We start from the raw sequence: 21,306 nt of genomic DNA, 5'->3' as shown, positions 1-21,306 counted from the left end.
AGGAAGGAAGGAAGGAAGGAAGGAAGGAAGGAAGGAAGGAAAGAAGGAAGGAAGGAAGGAAGGAAGGAAGGAAGGAAGGAAAGAAGGAAGGAAAGAAGGAAGGAAGGAAGGAAGGAAAGAAGGAAGGAAGGAAGGAAAGAAGGAAGGAAGGAAGGAAGGAAAGAAAGAAGGAAGGAAGGAAGGAAGGAAGAAAGAAAGAAAGAAAGAAAGAAAGAAAGAAAGAAAGAAAGAAAGAAGGAAAGAAAGAAAGAAAGAAAGTTAGTTCATGCCAGGGCCTTAGCCACTGAGAACAAATTACAGAAGCATGCACCCCCTTGTGTACATGGGCGACATTGCATGCTTGCATCAATGTGCATCTGGCTATAGTGGGACCTGGAGATTCAAACATGAGTTCTTAGGCTTTGCAGACAAGCACCTTAACCACTAAGCCTTCTCACCAGCCCTGAATGTTTGTTTTTTTTTCCCCCTTTAGGTTTTTTTTCAAGGTAGGGTCTCACTAGCTCAGGCTGACCTGGAATTCACTATGTAGACTCAGGGTGGCCTCGAACTCTCAGCGATCCTCCTAACTCTGTTTCCCGAGTGCTGGGATTAAAGGCATGCACTACCACGCCCAGCTCTGGATGTCTTTTTTTTTATGACATAGTAAACTTCATATGCAAATTCTTGACCCTCAAAAATACATAGGAACTGCCGGGCGTGGTGGCACACATGTTTAATCCCAGCACTTGGGAGGCAGAGGGAAGAGGATCACAGTGAGTTCGAGGCTACCCTGAGACTACAGAGTGAATTCCAGGTCAGGCTGGGCTAGAGGGAAACCCTACTTCGAAAAGAAAAAAGAAAAAGAAGAAAAGAAACATAAATACATAGAAACTGATCCAGGAGAGCCCCCCGTGCTGCGGCCACGGAGCTGGACCCTGGACAGGTAGGTCGTCTGCGTCCCCAGCGGCCATGGGGGATGGTGTCCCCAGCTTGCACGCTTGCTTTCCACAGGCAGCAGAGGACATGAGTGCCAGCCACGCCGGCTCGTAGCACGGGCAGCTAACTGTACCTGGATTTCTAAGCATCCAGAGCAAGGAAGCATTTTGGATTTGTGGAGGTTCTGAACCGGTTCTTCGAGAGCAAAGGGGCCTCAGGTGGGCTTGACGCCGTGACTACGGTGCCCAGCCGCGTCTCAGTAACCACCGAAATCCTACTGAGTCACCATCCGGGTTCCTTGCCTTGCAAATTCAGGTTCTTCAAGGGCAAGAAAGGTAAGTAGAACCTCATGATTGCTGAACTGCGGCAAGGGAGAGGAGCCTGGGAGCCAGGCAGAGGGCATGACTCCGGTTACAAGAGGAGGTGCTTGGACTTGCTCTGGATGTGGATGTGCCATGAAGGATGCACAGGTATCTTCTGGACGAAGCACTTCTATCAGCGTGGCACATGTTAACTCTCCTAAGACTAGTTCGTCCACACAAACAGCTCACTGTGTGTGACATATGTGGCCCCATCTTGAAAGACATTTTGTAGGCCGATGAACACCAGGGAACAGAGTGCAGACTCAGAACTTATTCATGTGGAGCACGTGGGAGAAAATTCTGGTTCTGTGCAAACTGTCACAAGAAGGTGAAGCGTCACTATGTAGAGAAATCCTCAGGAAGAGGTGAAGGTAAGCACACTGGTGAAGAACTTCAGAGTTTGTGCAGAACCTCGCTCCTCAGAGAAGTCTCTTGGCTGTGAGGTAGAGCCCAGCTTGAGTAGTGAGTAGTCACCTACACAAGGTCACCCCTGGGGGAAGAACACTGAGAATGGGAAGGGCTTTCCTTTCTTTCTTTCTTTCTTTCTTTCTTTCTTTCTTTCTTTCTTTCTTTCTTTCTTTCTTCCTTCCTTCCTTCCTTCCTTCCTTCCTTCCTTTCTTTCTTTCTTTCTTTCTTTTCTTTTGTTTTTTTGAGGTAGGCTCTCACTCTGGCTCAGGCTGACCTGGAATTCACTATGTAGTCTCAGGGTGGCCTCGAACTCACGGCGATCCTCCTACCTCTGCCTCCCGAGTGCTGGGATTAAAGGCGTGCGCCACCACGCCCGGCATGGGAGGGCTTTCTTGTTGGACAAATGCATTGCAAGTGCAGTGAATGTGGGAAGGGTTTCATCCACAAAGATACCCTTGTGCAGCACCAGAGAATCTGTAGTGGAGCAAAGTCTTATGAGTGCAGTGAATGTGGGAAACACGTCACTCGTCATTCCAATTTAGTAGTACCCCGGAGAGTTCACAATGGATCAAGGCCTTATCAGTGCAGCAAGTAGGAGCAGCGTTGAGAGCGTCCACACTGGAGATGTAGCGACAGTGGGAAATCTTTTGGATACAGGTACACCCTCATTAAACATGAGAGAATTCACACAGAGAGCAAATGCTTTGAGTGCAGTGATTGTGGTAAGTCCTTCAGCCAAACTCAGACTTCATTGCACCCCAGGGGGGTCACACTGGTGACAGGCCTTTTGTATGCAGCAAATGTGGGAAAGACTTCATTAGAACGTCCCACCTTGTTTGACACCAGAAAGTTCACACTGGACAATGGCCCCTATGAGTGCAGGGAGTATGGAAAAGACTATAGTTGAAGATCCCACCTCAATCGGCAGCAGAAAATTCATGCTGCAAGGCTTCCGGACAGTATTCCTCAGTCAGGTGTTGAGCCTCATGTGTGAACATTTGTGTGGGGAGATGCCTTATGAGTGACAGGTACATGGGAAGCTTTCAAGAGCTATGTAGCACTGTCTGACTTCTTCCAAGTTCTTTGCCAGAGTTATATAACTGTCAGTACCTATGATTGATACCATCTTAATTTCTCCAGCCTAGTCACCCCAACATCCTTGGGGAATGAAAGCTGTTGCAGTCAGGTTCACATTTCTGGTAGAAATCACCCAACCAAAAGCAGCTTGTGGAATAAAGAGGTTTATTTTGGCTTACAGGCTCGAGGGGGAAGCACCATGATGGTAGGGAAAACAATAATATGAGCAGAAAGTGGACATCAACCCCTGGCCAATATCAGGTGGACAATAACAACAGGAAAGTGTGCCAAATACTGACAAGGGGAAACTGGCTATAACACCTATATGCATGCACCCAACAATACACGGCCTCCAAGAGGTGTTAATTCCCAAATTTCCATCAGCTGGAATCATAGCATTCAGAACACCTAAGTTTATAGGGAACCCCTGAATCATACCACCACATTCCTCCCCTGGCCCCCATAAACTGATATCCATACATGATGCAAAATACAATGCATTCAGTGCAACCTTAAAAGTACCCATAGGTTATTTTATTTTATTTTTTTTATTGACAACTTCCATAATTATAAACAAAATCCCATGGTAATTCCCTCCTCCCCCCACATTCCCCTTTGAAACTCCACTCTCTTTCATATCCCCTCCCCCTCTCAATCAGTCTCTTTTTTTTTTTTTTATTTTTTGGTTTTTCGAGATAGGGTCTCACTCTGGCCGAGGCTAACATGGAATTAACTATGTAGTCTCAGTGTGGCCTCGAACTCACAGTGATCCTCCTACCTCCACCTCCCGAGTGCTGGGATTAAAGGTGTGTGCCGCCACACCCAGCTAGTCTCTTTTATTTTGAGGTCATGATCTTTTCCTTCTATTATGATGGTCTGATGTAGGTAGTGTCAGGCACTGTGAGGTCATGGATATCCAGGCCATTTTGTGTCTGGAGGAGCACGTTGTAAGGAGTCCTACACTTCCTTTGGCTCTTACATTCTTTCTGCCACCTCTTCTGCAATGGACCCTGAGCCTTGGAAGGTGTGATAGAGATATTGCAGTGCTGAGTGCTCCTCTGTCACTTCTCAGTACCATGGTGCCTTCTGAGTCATCCCAAGGTCACTGCCATCTGAAAAGAGAAGGCTCTTTAATCAAAAATGAGAGTAGCATTAACATATGGGTATGAACATTAAGAGAAGTACTTACTAGGCAGTTTGATGAGCATAATACATACATTTAGCTGGACACCAGCAGATATTATGCTCTTAGGGCTCATGACTACTCCTGTGGTAGGTTTGCAGTATCAGGAATTCCCTCCCATGGAGTGGACCTCCATTCAAATTAGAGGGCAGTTGGTTTCTCCCATAACAGATGTGCAAATATTGCCCCCTTTAGCTTATTTGGCTTGTTTGGCCAAATATAAGGCTTGCAGTGTCCACTGTTGAATATTTTCACTTCTCTCTCACATTAAACTGCATGCAGAATGGCTTTTTCCAGCTTTCTGTCAGCAGGTCTACATGGAGGAGGTTATCAGCTCAGTTCCAGCAGGATTTCTCAGTGGTCTTGCAGCCCAAATATGTGGAGTCTTCAGCAATAGGGTCTTACCATCTATTACTGGTGGGAAACCAAGGGCCTCAGCAATGGCCTATAATGTCTTGGGGGCATCAGGGACCTCCCTGGTCAATAACTCACTGGAAGGTATCCCATCCCTGGCACTGAAAATTTTCTAGCAGCAATCTATGGCTCCTGAGTGTTTCATTGTCCAAAAAAGTAGGATTCCATATGATTTATTTATATCCTCTTAGATTTTGTTTAGCCCTCCCTCTACCTTTCCTTTACTCAGTCTTTTACCATGACCTCACTTTGGCCTTTTCACCCCCCTTAATCTGTTCTTCTACTTACATATGTACAATACCATCCTATTAAGTCCCCACTCCCTCCCTTTCTATTCCCTTTATATCTCCTTTCTAGCTTATTGGCCCATAGTTTTTATCAATCCCCAAAATGCTCAAACATCCCCATAGTCTAAGATCTTTTAACTGAGCCATAATACCAAAAGATCACCCAAAAAACTCATAATGGCACAGAATAAACATTCACACTGCAAAAAATGGCATTGGGCATAGCAAAGAAATATTCAGCCAATATAAGATTTAAAACAACCAGGGCAAACATCAAACTCTGTAGCTTCAAGTCCAACAACTCTAGGCAGTGACAAATTTCCAAGTCTAATCATTCTAACCAGCAGCAAGTCTCCAGCTAGGCTACTCAGAGTCCTAGAAAACTTCATCAAGGCTGGCAGCTTTCCTTAGCAGCCATTTCATGGTCCTGGCATCTCCACTGGGTCTCCACTGCAATCCACAGTTCATCCTCATGGCTACCTTGGGACTCCATGCACGCAATCCTGCTTCACAGTACCCATGACCATTTCTAAAACACAAGACCATGTTGCAAACTCAATGACCCTCTTTTTCCTGCACTTCTTATACTCCACAAGACCATGTAGTGTGCCAATTTGTTAATCCAAGGGGGAATAAAGCAGACTTTAAAGAACAGGATACTCTTGGAGCACTCAGGCCCCTTCAAAAGAGTACACTTTCTTTCTGTTGCCCCAAAGCAGGTCAGGTGGCCCAATCTCAAAGGTTGTAATCTCTCAATTACAGCTGAATGGGCAGCAGTTCACCCAAAGATTTTTCTTCCTGTGCCATATCCCTCTGCTCACAACAGTTCATTTCTATGCAAAGCAACCCTGCACAACTTCTCAGGACACAGGCATAACAGCAAGCTTCTCACACAAACTGCTGGCCCAGTCCAAGCAAAGCTCTTTTTCACCCTCATAAGCCAAATGTCATAGTCTATAGTTTTTACTGCATTCAGGTCTTTCAACCCTGACCAGAATAGTCCATCAAGCTATACTTACAGCACTGCAAGGTATCTCTTAGGCCAAGGTTTCAAATCCTTCCACATTCCTCTTGAAAATCGGCTCCAAAAGGCCAAAGTCACACATTCAGGTGTCAGGAAGCAATCCCACTCCTCAGTACCACTTTACTGTTGCAGTCAGGTTTGCATTGCTGGAAGAAATCACCCAACCAAGAGCAGCTTGTGGCGGGGGGGGGGGGTATTTTGGCTTACAGGCTGGAGGGGAAGCTCCACGATGGCAGGGGGAAACAATGGCATGAGCAGAGAGTGGACATCACCCCCTGACCCACATAAGGTGGACCATGGAAATGTTGGGCTCTGAAAGGCCCAGGCATGAGGTGTAGTGGAACTTCCTGAGCCTAGCTAAAGTTTGGCGACCTGTCTTTGGCCAGCTAGGACTTGGCAAGACACCTAATGGCTTCTGGCCTGCCACTTCCTTGTGGCAATTGTAATTACCATTTCAATAGTTAAAGTTGCCAGGCGTGGTGGTGCACGCCTTTAATCCCAGCAATCGGGAGGCAGAGGTAGGAGGATCGCCGTGAGTTCAAGGCCACCCTGAGACTACAGAGTTAATTCCAGGTCAGCCTGGGCTAGAGTGTGACCCTATCTGGAAAACCAAAAAAAAAAAAAAAAAAAAAGTCAATAGTTAAAGTTTACTATTGGCCCTTACCTCTTCCCCCATCCTAAAATCCCCACCTTCCTCCCCAACATGATATAGGCAACTGCTCAGAGTAATAAAGCGAGTTGTTTCTGCAAGTTCCTGCATCGAAAAGACTCCTGACTCAGTGTGGTTTTTCTCCGGTGGCCAGGAGAGGTTTCTGGGTCGTCCGACACTCTTCTTCCTTCTCAACCCCTAGGGAGGAACCAGCAGGTCTGGTCCTTCCCTTGGCACTACCTACCTGACCGGGAAGGAGCCCTGCATGGCAACAGGAGAGTGTGCCAAACAGTAGCAAGGGAAAACTGGCTATAACACCCGTAAGCCCGCCGCCAACAATACACTGCCCCCAGGAGGTGTTAATTCCCAATTCGCCATCAGCTAGGAACCTAGCATTCAGAACACCTAAGTTTATGGGGGACACCTGAATCAAACCACCACAAAAACCCTTATTGTGCCCAGTTCCTACAATGAGTTCTGAGGCCCCTGACTTTAGTGGGGGTCATGATTCCCCTGACTTTAGATGCAGTTGTGAACAGGATTTACCTTTAGCCAAAAAAGATCTGAGTTATGGTTTATATGTGCCTTGTTCAGGTGGTTTAGTTTCCTCATGGACATTGTTTTACTTGAACTTTGTTGATTTGAAACTGTCGTGTTGATGTTGCCTCAGCCAGCCTTGGACTGGGATGAAGCAATCTTTTCCCCCAGCCTACCTCATAGCTGGGACCATAGAAATGGGCCACTATTTCCAGTTCATACACAGAACTTTTTAATGAACTTTTCCATCCTCTTAAGTTATCCGGCCAGAAATAGTACTTGCCTCGTATTAGTATAGTTTATAATAATGGTAAAGCCCTTATAACTCAAGCTACTTTTATGGGGTTCTCTTTGTAGCCTAGAAGGTTAGCTCAGTTCTACCAAGCTAAAGAAAAACAGCCTTGGTGAGGCTCTAATCTTCTGTGTTTCAAATGAGACTGGGTTTGTGGAGAACAATTCTCAGTTCAGATTGGGTGGTAACTTCTGCAGTTGACAAAAGCTTCATAGGTAAGAATTTATTTTTCTTCATTAACTAGTGGGGCAGATATACCAGAATACAACCCTTTATTATAATTAGCATTTTTGTTCCCTTCCCACTTTCTAACTTCATTGAACCTATGGATTGTTTTTTGTTGTTGTTGATGTTGTTAAGATTGCAAATTTTACGATATCAATGCTTCCTTCTTCCAGTCCATGAAAAAAAAAAAAAACATAGGAACTGATGCCAACTTTTTAAAAATGTTTTTTGTTTATTTTTATTTATTTATTTGAGATCAACAGACAGAGAGAGAAAGGGGCAGAGAGAAAAAAGAGAGAGAGAATGGGCATGCCAGGGCCTCCAGCCATTGCAAACAAACTCCAGATGTGTGCACCCCATTGTGCCTCTGGCTAATGTGGGTCCTGGGGAATCGGCCTTGAACTGGGGTCCTTAGGCTTGACAGGCAAGTGCTTAACCACTAAGCCATCTCTGTAGCCCCTGATGCCAACTTTTTATAAACAATTATCAACACAGGGTGATTTCGCTGTGGGAAAGATCCTTTTATTTTATTTTTTTACAAATTTCTCTAGTATTGTATATCCCAAATTAAATTTGTTGTCAGAAAATATCAAATCCTTTAAAAAAATACTATATGCTGAGTTTTCTTCTCTTTCCTAGTTGCCTCAGGGTACCTTTAAAATTGGTATCCTCCTTACCAAGGCTGGACTTTTACTGGCATGGATATCTTTTAAGGAATTGGTTCATCTCATCTAGTGAAAAATATTTTGGGTATATTATTGAATTCAATTATTGTCCTTTTAATAGCAACAGGATTGGTAGTGATAATCTTTCTTTCAATTCTGATAAAGTAATTTGAATCTTTTTTATTTTAAAAAAGTCTTTTTCGGGGGGGTTGAGGTAGGGTTTCACTCTAGCCCAGGCTGACCTGGAATTCACTATGTAGTCTAAGGCTAGCCTTAAACTCATGGTGATCCTCCTGCAAATGGGTGTACCAGGGACTCTAGTCACTGCAAATGAACTCCAGATGCATGTGCCACCTTATGTATCTGGCTTTCATGTGCAATAGGAATTGGACCTGGGTCCTTAGGCTTTGCAGATAAGTGCCTTAACTGCTAAACCATCTCTCCAGCCCACCTTCTTTTTTACTATTACTTATCATGGCTAGAGCTTAAGTCATTTCGCCCTTCAATGGTCTGACATTTAGTTTTATTGAGTTTGCTCTATGGGTTTCCTATTTTCAATGCCATAGCTGCTCTAACTTTTAATGTTTCATTTCTTCTCATTTCATGTTCATTTTTCTCTTATTTTGAATTTCCTAAGGTAGAATTTTGTTTTGTTATTTTGAAAATGTGTCTTCAGAGCTAGAGAGATTGCCTAGTGGTTAAGGTGCTTGCCTGCAAAGCCAAAGGACACAGGTTCAGTTTCCCAGGATCCACATAAATCAGATGCACAAGGTGACACATGTGTCTATAGTTTGTGGCTAGTGGCCCTGGCACACCTATTCTTTCTTTCCATCTATCTATCTATCTATCTATCTATCTATCTATCTATCTATCTATCAATCATCTATTATCTGCCCCATCCTCTCTCTCTCAAATAAATAAATAAAAATTTTCTCCCAATGCTTTTCTTATTTTCTCTTCCAGTGAAAGGGTTCATATAGTGGAAGAGAAAAAAGGAGCACCAATCCAGCCTAGTTTCACTCCCCGGTCCCAACCGCTATAAATCAATGGAGGCTTATGAACCCAGAAGAAAAGATACTTTGCTGTATACCATAATCTGTTGGTCTGCCACACTGGTGACTTTACATGCCATTCTCGTATATACCCATGTCATTGGGTATATAAAAGGTGTTTCACATGGACAGAGGGGAGACAACTCATTCCATCTAGGTTTAAGAAAAAGTTTCTTTTGGAGGTTTTTGCCATCAGACCATACAGTCCTAAAGGGGTGACGCACTGTCTCACAAGGCTGCAGTTTCCGCTAATAATTTCTAGACCTGAACATTACAGTGTCATGCACACTTGATGATGCAAATTAATGGTTTGTTGATCCAGATGGCATGGCATTCTCCTCGTCTCTGGTTCATCACCCATGATAAGGCCAATAAAGGTGGAAACTTGGGTTTCTTGCTGCATAAAGCATTTTGGGTTCCTTGGGACAGAGAGCTTCCCCTCTTCCAGGAGCAATGACTCTCCCAACGCTGACCTTCATTTTCTGTGGGTTGTTGACTCAGATGACCGAAGGTAATGGGACTTTCTACAGGAGGGATGATTGACTGAGAGTGAGTTGTTACACATGGGCTCCAAGGGTCTGTAGTGGAAAAAAGTCATGATGCAGGAAACATTCCAGGCCAATACAGAGCAGCAGAAATGGTCTTATTCTGGAGCCCCTGTTCCATTCCCTGGGATTCTTTTGTTGTGGACATGTAATGATTTAAAGCATCCTCTGAGATGTTTCTCCAAAGGCCATAGTCTCCACTGTGCTCTGAGCTGCTCCAAATGTCTCTGAACAACTGCCTGGTGTTCCCTGGGCCTCCTTTCTACTTTAAGCTATTCATTATATTATCATATTAGTCTAAATCTTTTTACCATCTTAAATTGTGAGTCCCAGAAGTACCTCAGAGGGAAGCCTTAGTTCATGGTCTTAAGAATGTCAAACAAGTCTTCACTGTATTCTGCAGAGCCACCGTGTGGAAGAGACATAAGTTTGGGTGGAAGAAAGGCTAGGAGAGTGAGTGTGTGTAGAAAGACAAGTCATCAATGAGGAGCTTCTGACTTTAGGTCGCTATAAAAGCTTACTCCCCCTTTTTTGTTTTCTTTATTTCGAGGTAGCCCAGGATCAACTGGAATTCACTCTGGAGTCCCAGGCTAGCTTCAAACTCATGGTGATCCTCCTACCTCTGCCTCCCAAGTGCTGAGATTAAAGGTGTGCACCACCACACCCAGCTATCCCTCCGTTTTAAAAAATATTTTTGTTTATTTATTTATTTGAGAGCAACAGACAGAGAGAGAAAGAGGCAGATAGAGAGAGAGAAAGGGCACGCCAGGGCCTCCAGCCACTGCAAACTAACTCCAGATGCATGTGCCACCTTGTGCATCTGGCTTACTTGGGTCCTGTGGATTCGAGCTTCAAACCAGGGTCCTTAGGCATCACAGGCAAGTGCTTAAACACTAAGCCATTTCTCCAACCCCTAAGCTATCCTTTAGTTTTAATAACGATAGTTTTGAAAATTACTGTGTTATTGAAAATTAATATTTGCCATTGACTTATGCATCAAAAATTGCTATGATTAAATAAGTTTAAGAGAAAAAAAAAGGGCTCTTCTGCTGGAAAAGACTTGTTCACTCTGTGAATCAGTGCTACCAATCTCTTCAATACGCCGCTCCTCAGAACTGAGGGTGACATGCATGTGTGGCCATATCTGGCTTTTTGTGTGTGTGATAGATACCAAATGCCAGTCCTCATTCTTTTTTTTTTAATCTTTTTTTTTTTTTTTTATTTGAGAGCGACAGACAAAGAGAGAAAGACAGATAGAGGGAGAGAGAGAGAATGGGCTTCCAGCCTTTGCAAACGAACTCCAGACGCGTGTGCCCCCTTGTGCATCTGGCTAACGTGGAACCTGGGGAACTGAGCCTCGAACCGGGGTCCTTAGGCTTCACAGGCAAGCGCTTAACCACTAAGCCATCTCTCCAGCCCAGTCCTCATTCTTATATGACAACCAGTCCTACCTGCTAAGCCATCTCTTCCCACAACCACCACCCACAAAAAAATATATCTGTAGTGGAACCTCTCTTCTGAGATCCCATACTCATTCAACTGCCTTCTTCGCATCCCAGGATGATCATGTGACATGCCCAATGCAAACATTTGAGCCCACTGTTTCCTCTTCCCCCCAAGTCTCACTCATTTTGTGAATGGCATGTATCTTTATTGACCTCCCCCTCCGTTCAGAAATCGAGTATTTGATCTAACTTCTCCTATTTCTCTGTCTTCTATGTAAACATGACTCTGAGTCCATGTTGTCCTTTCTGCACTGACTTCCCTGGCCCCAGTCACTCTAGCACATCCAAGTTCCCTCCCCAGCCCTTCAGCTCAGCTGCTGAATCCTGACAGGCTTAACACAGTGAAGTCACAGAGCTCACATCACATTCTGAAAACAAACATTAAATCACTCATGACCCAAAGGGACTGTGAGGTCTGGCTCTGCTCCTTGAGGTGACTTTTCATCTCGTGAGCCTTTGCTCCTTGTCTGTCACACTTTAGACTTGTCCACCTGCCTGAAGCCTCTCAAATACTCTCAGCAGTTTCTGAAGCCCAGAGACTAGACATTGCTGCTCATTGCCTGGAACAAACGAGTTTGTTCTTTTTGCTTTTTTTTCATTTCTTGGTTTTTTTTAAAAAAATTATTTATTTATTTATTTGAGAGCGACAGACACAGAGAGAAAGACAGATAGAGGGAGAGAGAGAGAATGGGTGCACCAGGGCTTCCAGCCTCTGCAAACGAACTCCAGACACGTGCGCCCCCTTGTGCATCTGGCTAACGTGGGACCTGGGGAACCGAGCCTCGAAACGGGGTCCTTAGGCTTCACAGGCAAGCGCTTAAGTGCTAAGCCATCTCTCCAGCCCCATTTCTTGGTGTTTTGAGGTAGGATCTTGCTCTAGCTCAGACTGACCTGGATTTCACTATGTAGTCTCAGGGTGGCTTCGAACTCCTGGCTCACTTTCATCCTTCATAAGAATTTAGCCTTACCTATCAGCTCTATGTGTGTGCTCTCTCACTCTTTTCCCTCTCCTTCTTCCCTTTCCCTCACAGTATGTTAGGGCATCTGCCACAATTTTAACATTTTCCTCATGTTTTCTTTTTTGTCTCCCTGGGTGATTTTTAGGATTTGTCATCATATTCATCTAGATGGCAGAAATTATTCAAAATTTTTTATTTATTTGAGAGAAAGAGAGAGTCAGAGAGAAGGAGAGTGGGCACTCCATGATCTTCAGCCATGTCTAATAAACCCAGATGCATGCACCACCTTGTGTATCCTGCTTACATGGGTACTGGGGATTGAACTTAGGTCCTTTGGCTTTTTAGGCAAGTGCCTGAACTGCTAAGGCATGCCTCCAGTCCCTAAATTTTTTAACTGAATCGAATGTTTTATTGATAATAAAGTTAAAAAATTGGCCATCTTTTTTTCCCTGCAGCTGGCCTGGTCCAACGTAGATGCTGGGACAATAATGTAGGATACTGCAGAGTTCGCTGTCTGGATAATGAGAGGTACATCTTACTTTGTGAGAACAAGAAGTCATGCTGCATAACGGACACATATTCAAAAGTACATAGTCATCAACCTGGTTCACCAGGTGTCCCAGTTGTATCAGGTTCACCAGGCTCAACATTTCAAGAAACTCCTGGGTCGACTATACCGCCAACTACTGAGGGTTCTAAAACACCAATCCCTTGACCTAATTAATGTCTCCTTGTGTGTCTGGATCACCAGAAATACAGCTGGAAATAATAACCACACAGCTAATTCTCCCAATCCAATCTCCATCAGCAATTGGATAACCATGGGATGGAGAGAGCCATCTGGCCAAGACACAACCAAGAGTTTACTTAAGTTAGAAATCTATAAAAGATATGACAGGACTGGGGAGATTGCTTAACAGTTAGAGTGCTTGCCTGCAAAGCCCAACAACCCAGGTTTGATTCCCTAGTACCTACGAAAAGTCAGATGCACAAATTGGCACACGCATCTGGAGTTCATTTGCAGTGGCTGGAGACACTGGCATGCTCATTTTCTCTGTTCTCTGTTTCTTCGCTTGCAAATAAATAAAATAAAATTTAAAAGATATAACAAATGTCTTTATTAGGCTTATTTTTTTGGTGGTGTGTGCATGTGTGCATGCAGATATGTGTACTCATGTGCATGTGCATGGAGGCCAGAGGAACATGTCAGGTGTTCTCCTCTATCACTCTTCTGCCTTACTTCCCCAAGACAGAACCTCTCACTGAGGCGGATTTTCCCTGTTTCAGTTAGACTTGTCGACCAGAGAGCCCCAGTGAGCCTCCCATCTCTGCATATTCAGTGCAGGGGTTACAGGCATGCCCAGCTTCTTCAAATGTATGTGTGTGTGTGTGTGTGTGTGTGTGTGTGTGTGCGATATTTTATTTATTTATTTTTATTTGAGAGAGAAAGAGGGCCTTTAGCCACTGCAAACAACTCCAGACACATGCTCCACCTTGTGCATCTGGCTTTCAAGACTCCTGGTAAATTGCACCTGGGTCCCTTGGCTTCCCAGGCAAGTACCTTAACTGCTAAGCCATGGCTCCAAGACTTTGCCCAGATTCTTACATGAGTGTTGGAGATAGAGCTCAGGTCCTCATGCTTATACAGCAAGCACTTTGACCCAGTGAGCCACCTCCCCAGCCCCTTTGGGCTTATTTCTTTCTCTGTGTCTTCCAATTTGTTAACATGTAAGGACTAATTTTTTTTAAATTTTTTAATTTATTTGTTTGAGAGCAACAGACACAGAGAGAAAGACAGAGGGAGAGGGAGAGGATGGGCATGCCAGGGCTTCCAGCCACTGCTAACGAACTCCAGACGCGTGCGCCCCCTTGCGCATCTGGGTAACGTTGGACCTGAGGAACCGAGCCTTGAACCGGGGTCCTTAGGCTTCACAGGCAAGCGCTTAACCGCTAAGCCATCTCTCCAGCCCTGTAAGGACTAATTTTTAAGAAGCAATGTAGATATATAAAGAAATAAAATAAATAGCAGAAATTTTTCATCCAACTTCAGAAATAAAATATAATCATGCTAGGTTCATCCTCATACATTTCTGACCTTCAAGCTTATTTTTCTTGCTTGATGCCTTATCAACATGTCATATATAAGGAAACTCTTTGGGGAAGGTAGTTATCATGGTTTATTGTCCATGATTACAGAAGTTGTCAATAAAAATTAAATAAATAAGAATAAGGAAGCTCTTGTCTCCACAATGACTACAGGTAAAAATTTATTTCTCAAGCCTGGCATGGTAGCACACGCCTTTAATTCCAGCACTTGGGAGTCCGAGGTAAGAGGATCACCATGAGTTCAAGGCCACCCTGAGACTACATAGTGAATTACAGATCAGCCTGGGTTAAAGTGAGATCCTACCTCAAAACACACACACACACACACACACACACACACACACACACACACAAACCGATTTCTCAAGCAGAGCTTCAGTTGTGCGGAGGCTGGGCACAAAGTTAGGACCTCTGAAGAGAAGCACGTTGGAACTTCCTTTATACTTCCAAATGAAAAATGTTCTTGAAAATTTTCCTTGAGTGTGAGATATTCACATGCAAAATTTATGAATGACCTGAATAAAGAAGACCAACCTAAACAGCAGGCTTTTGAGTGTGTATGCATCTCAGCAAACTGAATTTAACAGTTTCAGAGACCATCCTGACAAACACTGGCCTCTAGCGGATATTTTGTTAATGATTTATCAGTATTTTTGGTTGACATTTTTTGACATTTTTGGGCTACAACGTGATATTTAGATGTTTTAATACATATGACATAGTTAAATCAGGCTAATTAGTATACCCAAGACCTTAATGCCCTAGAAAATCCTTCTCACTTAGAAGGTCAGGTAAGCTCAGATAGCCGGAAGACTCACAGGCTCATAAACCCGCAAAGGAAATGGCTGAATTTCTCCACCTCTAGTCAGAATCTATCCTTTTGGTTGGAATCCAATTAAAAATCTCTGCTTGTCCATATAGAATCATCAAGACTTGATGATAATGGTATTAGTTCAAACAAGAGAATGACTCTAAAATCCTGGTTGGTGACCCAAAGGTCACTGTGACTTACAGCACAAATCCCTGTGGAAAACAGTTTTTGGATAAAAGAGTAGATAGACTTAGAGACTGGAGAGATGACTTAGCTCTTAAGACACTTGCTTGCAAAGCCTAAGGACCCAGGTTCGATTCCCCAGTATCAATGTAAAGACTGAGGCACAAAGTGGCTAGAGGTCCTGCATGACTATTCTCTCTCTCTGCTTGCAAATAAATAAATAAAATATTTGCAAAGAATCTTTTCTTAAAAAAGGGCAAACGTGCAATACTATTTTTTTTATTTTTATTTTTTATTTTTTTAATTTTTTTTAGTATCCAAAGCTTTAATTTCCAAACCAAATAGTCAGAATTCAAGTGTTACCATTATCTCTGTACATGTTCTCTGTGAACAATTACAATCCATCAGTTATTTGGAAAACTTCTAAACACACTTACAACAACCAAGTGGCCTCATTTCAGCATTCTGTGTGTAGACTTGAGAAATATCAGCGATTCTTTTACACAGCATATCCACAGGGATCTCATAGCCATATTTGTATTTCCAACTAGATGCTTCATAGAGCGCCCTCTGTACTGGGGATCTGCTGTCAGCTGTCATTCCAGTCATCACACAGCCAATGTTTTCAGTTATCTTGAACAAGTGTGTCACTGTGCTGGAATCTAGTAATTTGTCAGGTACTTTCTTCTGTGAGACAATTACTGCAGTCTGGTCCTCTTACAGCTACTGATGTAAGGCCCCCTTGGTTAATAGCCTTAAATGCATATTCTACTTGGTAGAGCCGACCCTCGGGCGAGAAAATGGCAATGTGGCGGTCTAAGCCAGCGCTGGACCCGCGGGACATGCGGGGTACCCACGGCTGTAAGCACGGCGCGCACCCCGCAGCTCCCCGCACCTGGCACGCGAGCCTCCCCCGAAGTTAGAGCGATTACTTCCCGGCACCGGCCAGGCTCCTTCCGCTCTTGCAGGCCGACTATTTTTTGGTTTTTTGAGGTCGAGTCACACTCTAGCTCAGGCTGACCAGTAATTTCCTATAAGATTATAATCTTATAATAATAAGATTATAATATATATACTATATTATATATATAATAATCTTTATATATATAATATAATGTAATAAGATTATTGTCTGACTGAAACATGACACAAATCATACCTATATCAGATGTTAAGTCTAAGATACTTATATTTCTATGCACTTAGAACTCTCACAAGAAAAAAAAGCAATTCTAGGAGTATATTTTACTCGAGTTTTCCTTGTGATTATTACTGATTCTTTTTTTTAAATTTTTTTGTTTATTTTTATTTATTTATTTGAGAGCAGCAGACAGAGAGAGAGAGAGAGAGAGAGAGAATGGGTGTGCCAGGGCCACCAGCCACTGCAAACAAACCCCAGATGCGTGCGCCCCCTTGTGCATCTGGCTAACATGGGTCCTGTGGAATCAAGCCTCGACCCGGGGTCCTTAGGCTTCACAGGCAAGCGCTTAACTGCTAAGCCACCTCTCCAGCCCATTACTGATTCTTCACATGAGAAAATACATCTACCTCTTCAGTTGGAAAGAAAATTGTGTTTATTTATTTAAAAGTGAGAGAGAGTGGGAGATGGAGTAGGGGATGGGCACACCAGTTTGCAAACAACCTTCAGATGCATGTGCCACTTTGTGCATCTGGATTTACATGGGTACAGGAGACTTGAACCCAAACTACCAGGATTTGCATTTCAGCACCTTTAGCCACTGAACCATTTCCTCAGACAGAAAGAATATTTAAAATGAAATGCATTTTAATTTAAAATTTAATTACACACACACACACACACACACATATATATATATATATGCTGTATATATATACACACATATACACATACACACACACACATACTTTTTATGGTTTTTCAAGGTAGGGTATCACTGTAGCTCAGGCTGACCTGGAATTCACTATGTAGTCTCAGGGTGACCATAAACTCACGGTGATCCTCCTACCTCTGCTTCCCGAGTGCTGGAATTAAAGGCGTGCGCCACCACACCTGGCTTCAAGACAATAAATTCAAAAAGATTCACACTCAGACCCACTATAATCAATTGTTAGAATACAGCAACAGAGAATCAGTCAAAGATAAACAATTTGCTCTATGTAAACAAAATTCAGAACTGGTTTCCTATCAGAAACCCACAAGTGTCTCATCTATAATTTATACTCAGCTTTCAGTGTTGGCAGAACCGCAGTGTTTCCTTCTCTTCCTGCTTCTTCAGGGCTGCCCAACCTTCGTGCCAGACCTCTTCCACAGCTTCCAGCGCCTTCCTCTGACTTCTGTTTTGTCATCATTACCTCCTTTTGCCAGCTTTCACAGGTCTGAAAACCATACCTAGGCAGACATGGCAGACAATTACCAGACTACTGTAGAAATTTCAATGATGTCAACTCTTTCATTTTAAAGCTGGAAAGATCACTTAGCAGTTAAGGCCCTTGCCTGGGAAGCCTATGGACCCAGGTTTGATTTCCCAGTACCCACGTAAGCCAAGTGCACAGAGGGGCACATGCGTCTGGAGTTCATTTGCAGTGGCTGGAGTTCCTGGTGTGCCCATTCTCTTTCTCTATCTGCCTCTTCTCTCCTGTCTCTCAAAGAAATGAATGAATAAATAAAATGTTACTTTAGATCTAGAAAGATGGCTCAGCAGTTAAGTATGCTTCCTGCACAAGCATGAGGGACCGAGGCCGCAGAGTTTGAATCTCCAGGCCTCACATTAACCGCTGGGCATGGCCACACACACTTTTAACCTCAGTCCCACAGGGAGCAGAGACCAGAGGATCATCAGAGCCCTGAAAGCTCTGGGATCAGTAAAGAAGATCAAAAACAAACACCAGGCTGAAGAGCTAGGGAAGGATGGAAGGGGACATTCAAAGTTCTGCTTCATCTCCCCCACACACAACACAATCATCTCCTGTTACAGGAGAGCATGTGGGGTGCCACACTATACCATACCACCCCACACAAAATATTATTATAAAAATAATATAAAATATCAAGGCATCCTAGGTCTTGCCCTGAGTCCCCTAGACTCAGCAACTCCTCAAATGCAGTTCTCAATGCTACTTAACTTCCTGACTGTTATGTTTGGCTTTAAATTGGCCACTGGTGTGCTGAGGAGATGGCTTAGTGGCTAAGGCATTTTCCTACGAAGTCTAAGGATCCAGGTTTGATTCGACAGGTCCCACGTAAGCCAGATGCAAAAGGTGTCTTGATGCATACGTCTGGAGCTCCTTTGCAGTGTCGGGTGGCCCTGACATGCCCATTCTCAAACTCTCTCTGTCTCTCTCTCTCTCTCTCTCTCTGACCCTCTCTCTGTCTCAAATAAAAATAAAAAAAAGTTAAAGACAAGTAAATAAATTGGCCATTGTTTATCGTGTTTTATATTTTTCTTGACTTTTTCTTCCTTTCCCTTAGTCTTTCTTGAAAAGGTAAGTATTCCTTGTATGATTTTATTTTCTGTCTTACTAGTTTTTGCTATTCTGTCTCTATTCATTGGCACTTTAGAGATAGGGACATAAATGCCTCATATGTCGATATATACTTAGTTATTTACTTACCTGTGTGTATACTTATGTGCAGGGAGCACGCATGTGCCAATCATGTGTCACTTTGCATCTCCAGCTTTACATGGGTGTCGGGGAATTAAACCCAGGCAGACAGGTTTTGCAAGCAAGCACCTTTAACCACTGAGGCATCTCTCCAGCACCCTAATGTGTCAATATTTGACATTAACCATTACATTTTTTCTCCGATAAGTCACGGAACACTTTAGCTCCATTACATCCCTTCTAGCAGGCCATCCTATTCTCTTATTTCACTTCCTACATTATGACACTAAGGTAATATTGCATGCCTGCCAATTCTAGATAGTTCTGCTTTCTGGGCAAGTCCAACAAGTTCTTCTTATAAAGCGATCCATTTTTCTCTATAATAGTTTTTAAAACTCTGTTGTTGATAACTTCCATAAACATAAACAATATGCCATGGTCAGATCCTTCCTTATCCCCTTCCAAATCCCCCCTTCACTGAGTCCCTTCTTATTTTCAACTAGCCTTGCTTCTATTTCGATGATTTGTAATGATTTTTTCTTCAATATTAAGAAGAAATCTGATTTCCTTCATTGGTATTTAAATGGTATTTTGTTTTCCCATTTTTCGACTTTCAATTGTTTTTTTGTATTTTAACATATATGCTTTTTTGTTCTTTTGTTTTTACCTTGTTGTATTTTGCTTTTGAGGTGGATCTGATTAGCCTACCTGATTAGATTATTTACTAAAACCAAACAAAACTAGTACCAACAGTGCAATTGAAATAGATATCATAGGAATAAAGTGTGCATAAATAGCTTATAAGAAAATATTTTAATTTTAGATACTCTCTCATCAACACTAATGGTGGGCTCTATGTCCTCAGATGGAAGATGGCAGCCCGCTTGAAATTCACCTATATGTTCAGGAGATATAGGTTGATATTACCAATCAAAAGTCTTCAGCTGAGGGCTGGGGATGGCTAAGTGCTTACTGTGTTTGCCTGTAAAGCCTAACAACCCAGGTTCAATTCCCCAGTACTAAGCCAGATGCACAAATGGTGCATGTATCTGGAGTTCATTTTCAGTGGCCCTAGCATGCCCATTATCTCTCTCTTTCTCTCTCTCTCTCTCTCTCTCTCTCTCTCTCTCTCTCACTCTCTCTCCCCCTTTCCTTGCAAATAAATTTTTTTTTTTTAAATTCTGCAGCTGACTGAACTCAGTACCCATGGCTCTTATCAGCCATCAACAGAGCTCATCTATCGTCTACATCTTTTCATGGGTGGAGGTACGAATATGCAGTGCCTTGTCTGAACCTCTGTGATGCTCCTCAGCCCTTGGGATATGCCTGACAACTCGGCACAATCAGATTTCAGTGTTCCAGGAAAAGGATCATTGGTTCAGCCCTGAAGAATGTGCCGGCTTTGTTTGAAACCTGAGCATGTTATTTGAGAGCTCCGGAGGGGAAGAAAGTGCCCCAGAGCTTGGAATCCATCAACGTGGTCTGAGTGACTGGCTTTTATAGAGTTTGGGTCTCCCTCTTGCCCTCTGCCCTGGTAATGAGGGATTGAAGTTTAGCTCATCTGCTTAGACCCCCTCCCCCACCACTTTCCAGGACACATAAGGCAGTGACCTTCAAAACAGCTGGCCTTCAGCTGACCACTTTAACTTTTTTTTCCCCTTTCATGCCTAACTTCTGCTTTTATGATTTTTCTGCTCTGGTGGTCAATTAAAAATAGACCATTCACCCTGTCCAAGTAGGCTTTATCCTAGAGATGCAGGGATGGTTCATATATGCAAATCTATAAATATAATACATCATATAATTGGATTGAAGGACAAAAATCACGTGATCATCTCATTAGATGCAGAGAAAGCATTTTACAAAATCCAACATCCCTTCATGATGAAAGTCCTACACAGACTTGGATTAGAAGGAACATATCTCAATATAATAAAAGCTATTTATGACAAGCCTACAGTCAACATATTACTAAATGGGGAAAAACTGGAAGCTTTTCCACTAAAATCAGGAACAAGACAAGGGTGTCCACTGTCCCCATTTTTATTTAATATAGTTCTGGAAGTCTTAGCCATAGCAATAAGGCAAAAGACACACACAAAAGGGATACAAATTGGAAAGGAAGAGATCAAGTTATCATTATATGCAGTTGACATGGTTCTATACATAAAGAACCCTAAAGACTCTACTAGCAAACTGTTAGATCTGATAAAAACCTACAGCCATGTAGCAGGATACAAAATAAATACACAGAAATCAGTAGCCTTCATACATGCTAACAACAAACACACAGAGGATGAAATCGGAGAATCACTCCCATTCACAATTGCATCCAAAAAAATAAAGTACCTTGGAATAAACCTAACCAAGGAAGTAAAGAATCTCTACAATGAAAACTTTAAAACACTCAAGCGAGAAATTGCAGATGACACTAGAAAATGGAAAAACATCCCTTGTTCCTGGATTGGAAGAATCAATATTGTGAAAATGGCAATCTTACCAAAAGCAATCTACACATTTAA

At 42.9% G+C, this 21,306-nt stretch overlaps 1 protein-coding gene and 1 pseudogene across 1 annotated transcript; one reads left to right on the top strand and one right to left on the bottom strand.

The window, feature by feature from the left end:
* Positions 1-9,543: 9,543 nt before the first annotated feature.
* On the top strand, positions 9,544-12,814 carry LOC101599114 (beta-defensin 125). Its single transcript, XM_004667989.2, has 2 exons — positions 9,544-9,601; positions 12,555-12,814. Exons 1-2 carry the CDS (start codon positions 9,544-9,546, stop codon positions 12,812-12,814), a joined length of 318 nt encoding a protein of 105 aa, XP_004668046.1.
* Positions 12,815-15,622: 2,808 nt separating this feature from the next.
* Positions 15,623-16,043, bottom strand: LOC101598816 (annotated as a pseudogene).
* Positions 16,044-21,306: the final 5,263 nt, after the last annotated feature.

Source organism: Jaculus jaculus, chromosome 8 (genome assembly GCF_020740685.1).
Source record: "Jaculus jaculus isolate mJacJac1 chromosome 8, mJacJac1.mat.Y.cur, whole genome shotgun sequence".
Classification (NCBI taxonomy): Eukaryota; Metazoa; Chordata; class Mammalia; order Rodentia; family Dipodidae; genus Jaculus; species Jaculus jaculus.
The sequence above is the reverse complement of the archived record's forward strand: the minus strand, read 5'-3'. Positions and strand labels throughout refer to the sequence as shown.

What these genes read in the sequence shown, in the direction of transcription:
- LOC101599114 (XM_004667989.2), top strand. Translation starts at nt 9,544, where the DNA reads ATGACTCTCCCAACGCTGACCTTCATTTTCTGTGGGTTGTTGACTCAG. An exon ending in GTTGACTCAGATGACCGAAG is followed by an intron (nt 9,602 to 12,554) that starts GTAATGGGACTT and finishes TTTTCCCTGCAG; the next exon opens with CTGGCCTGGTCCAACGTAGA.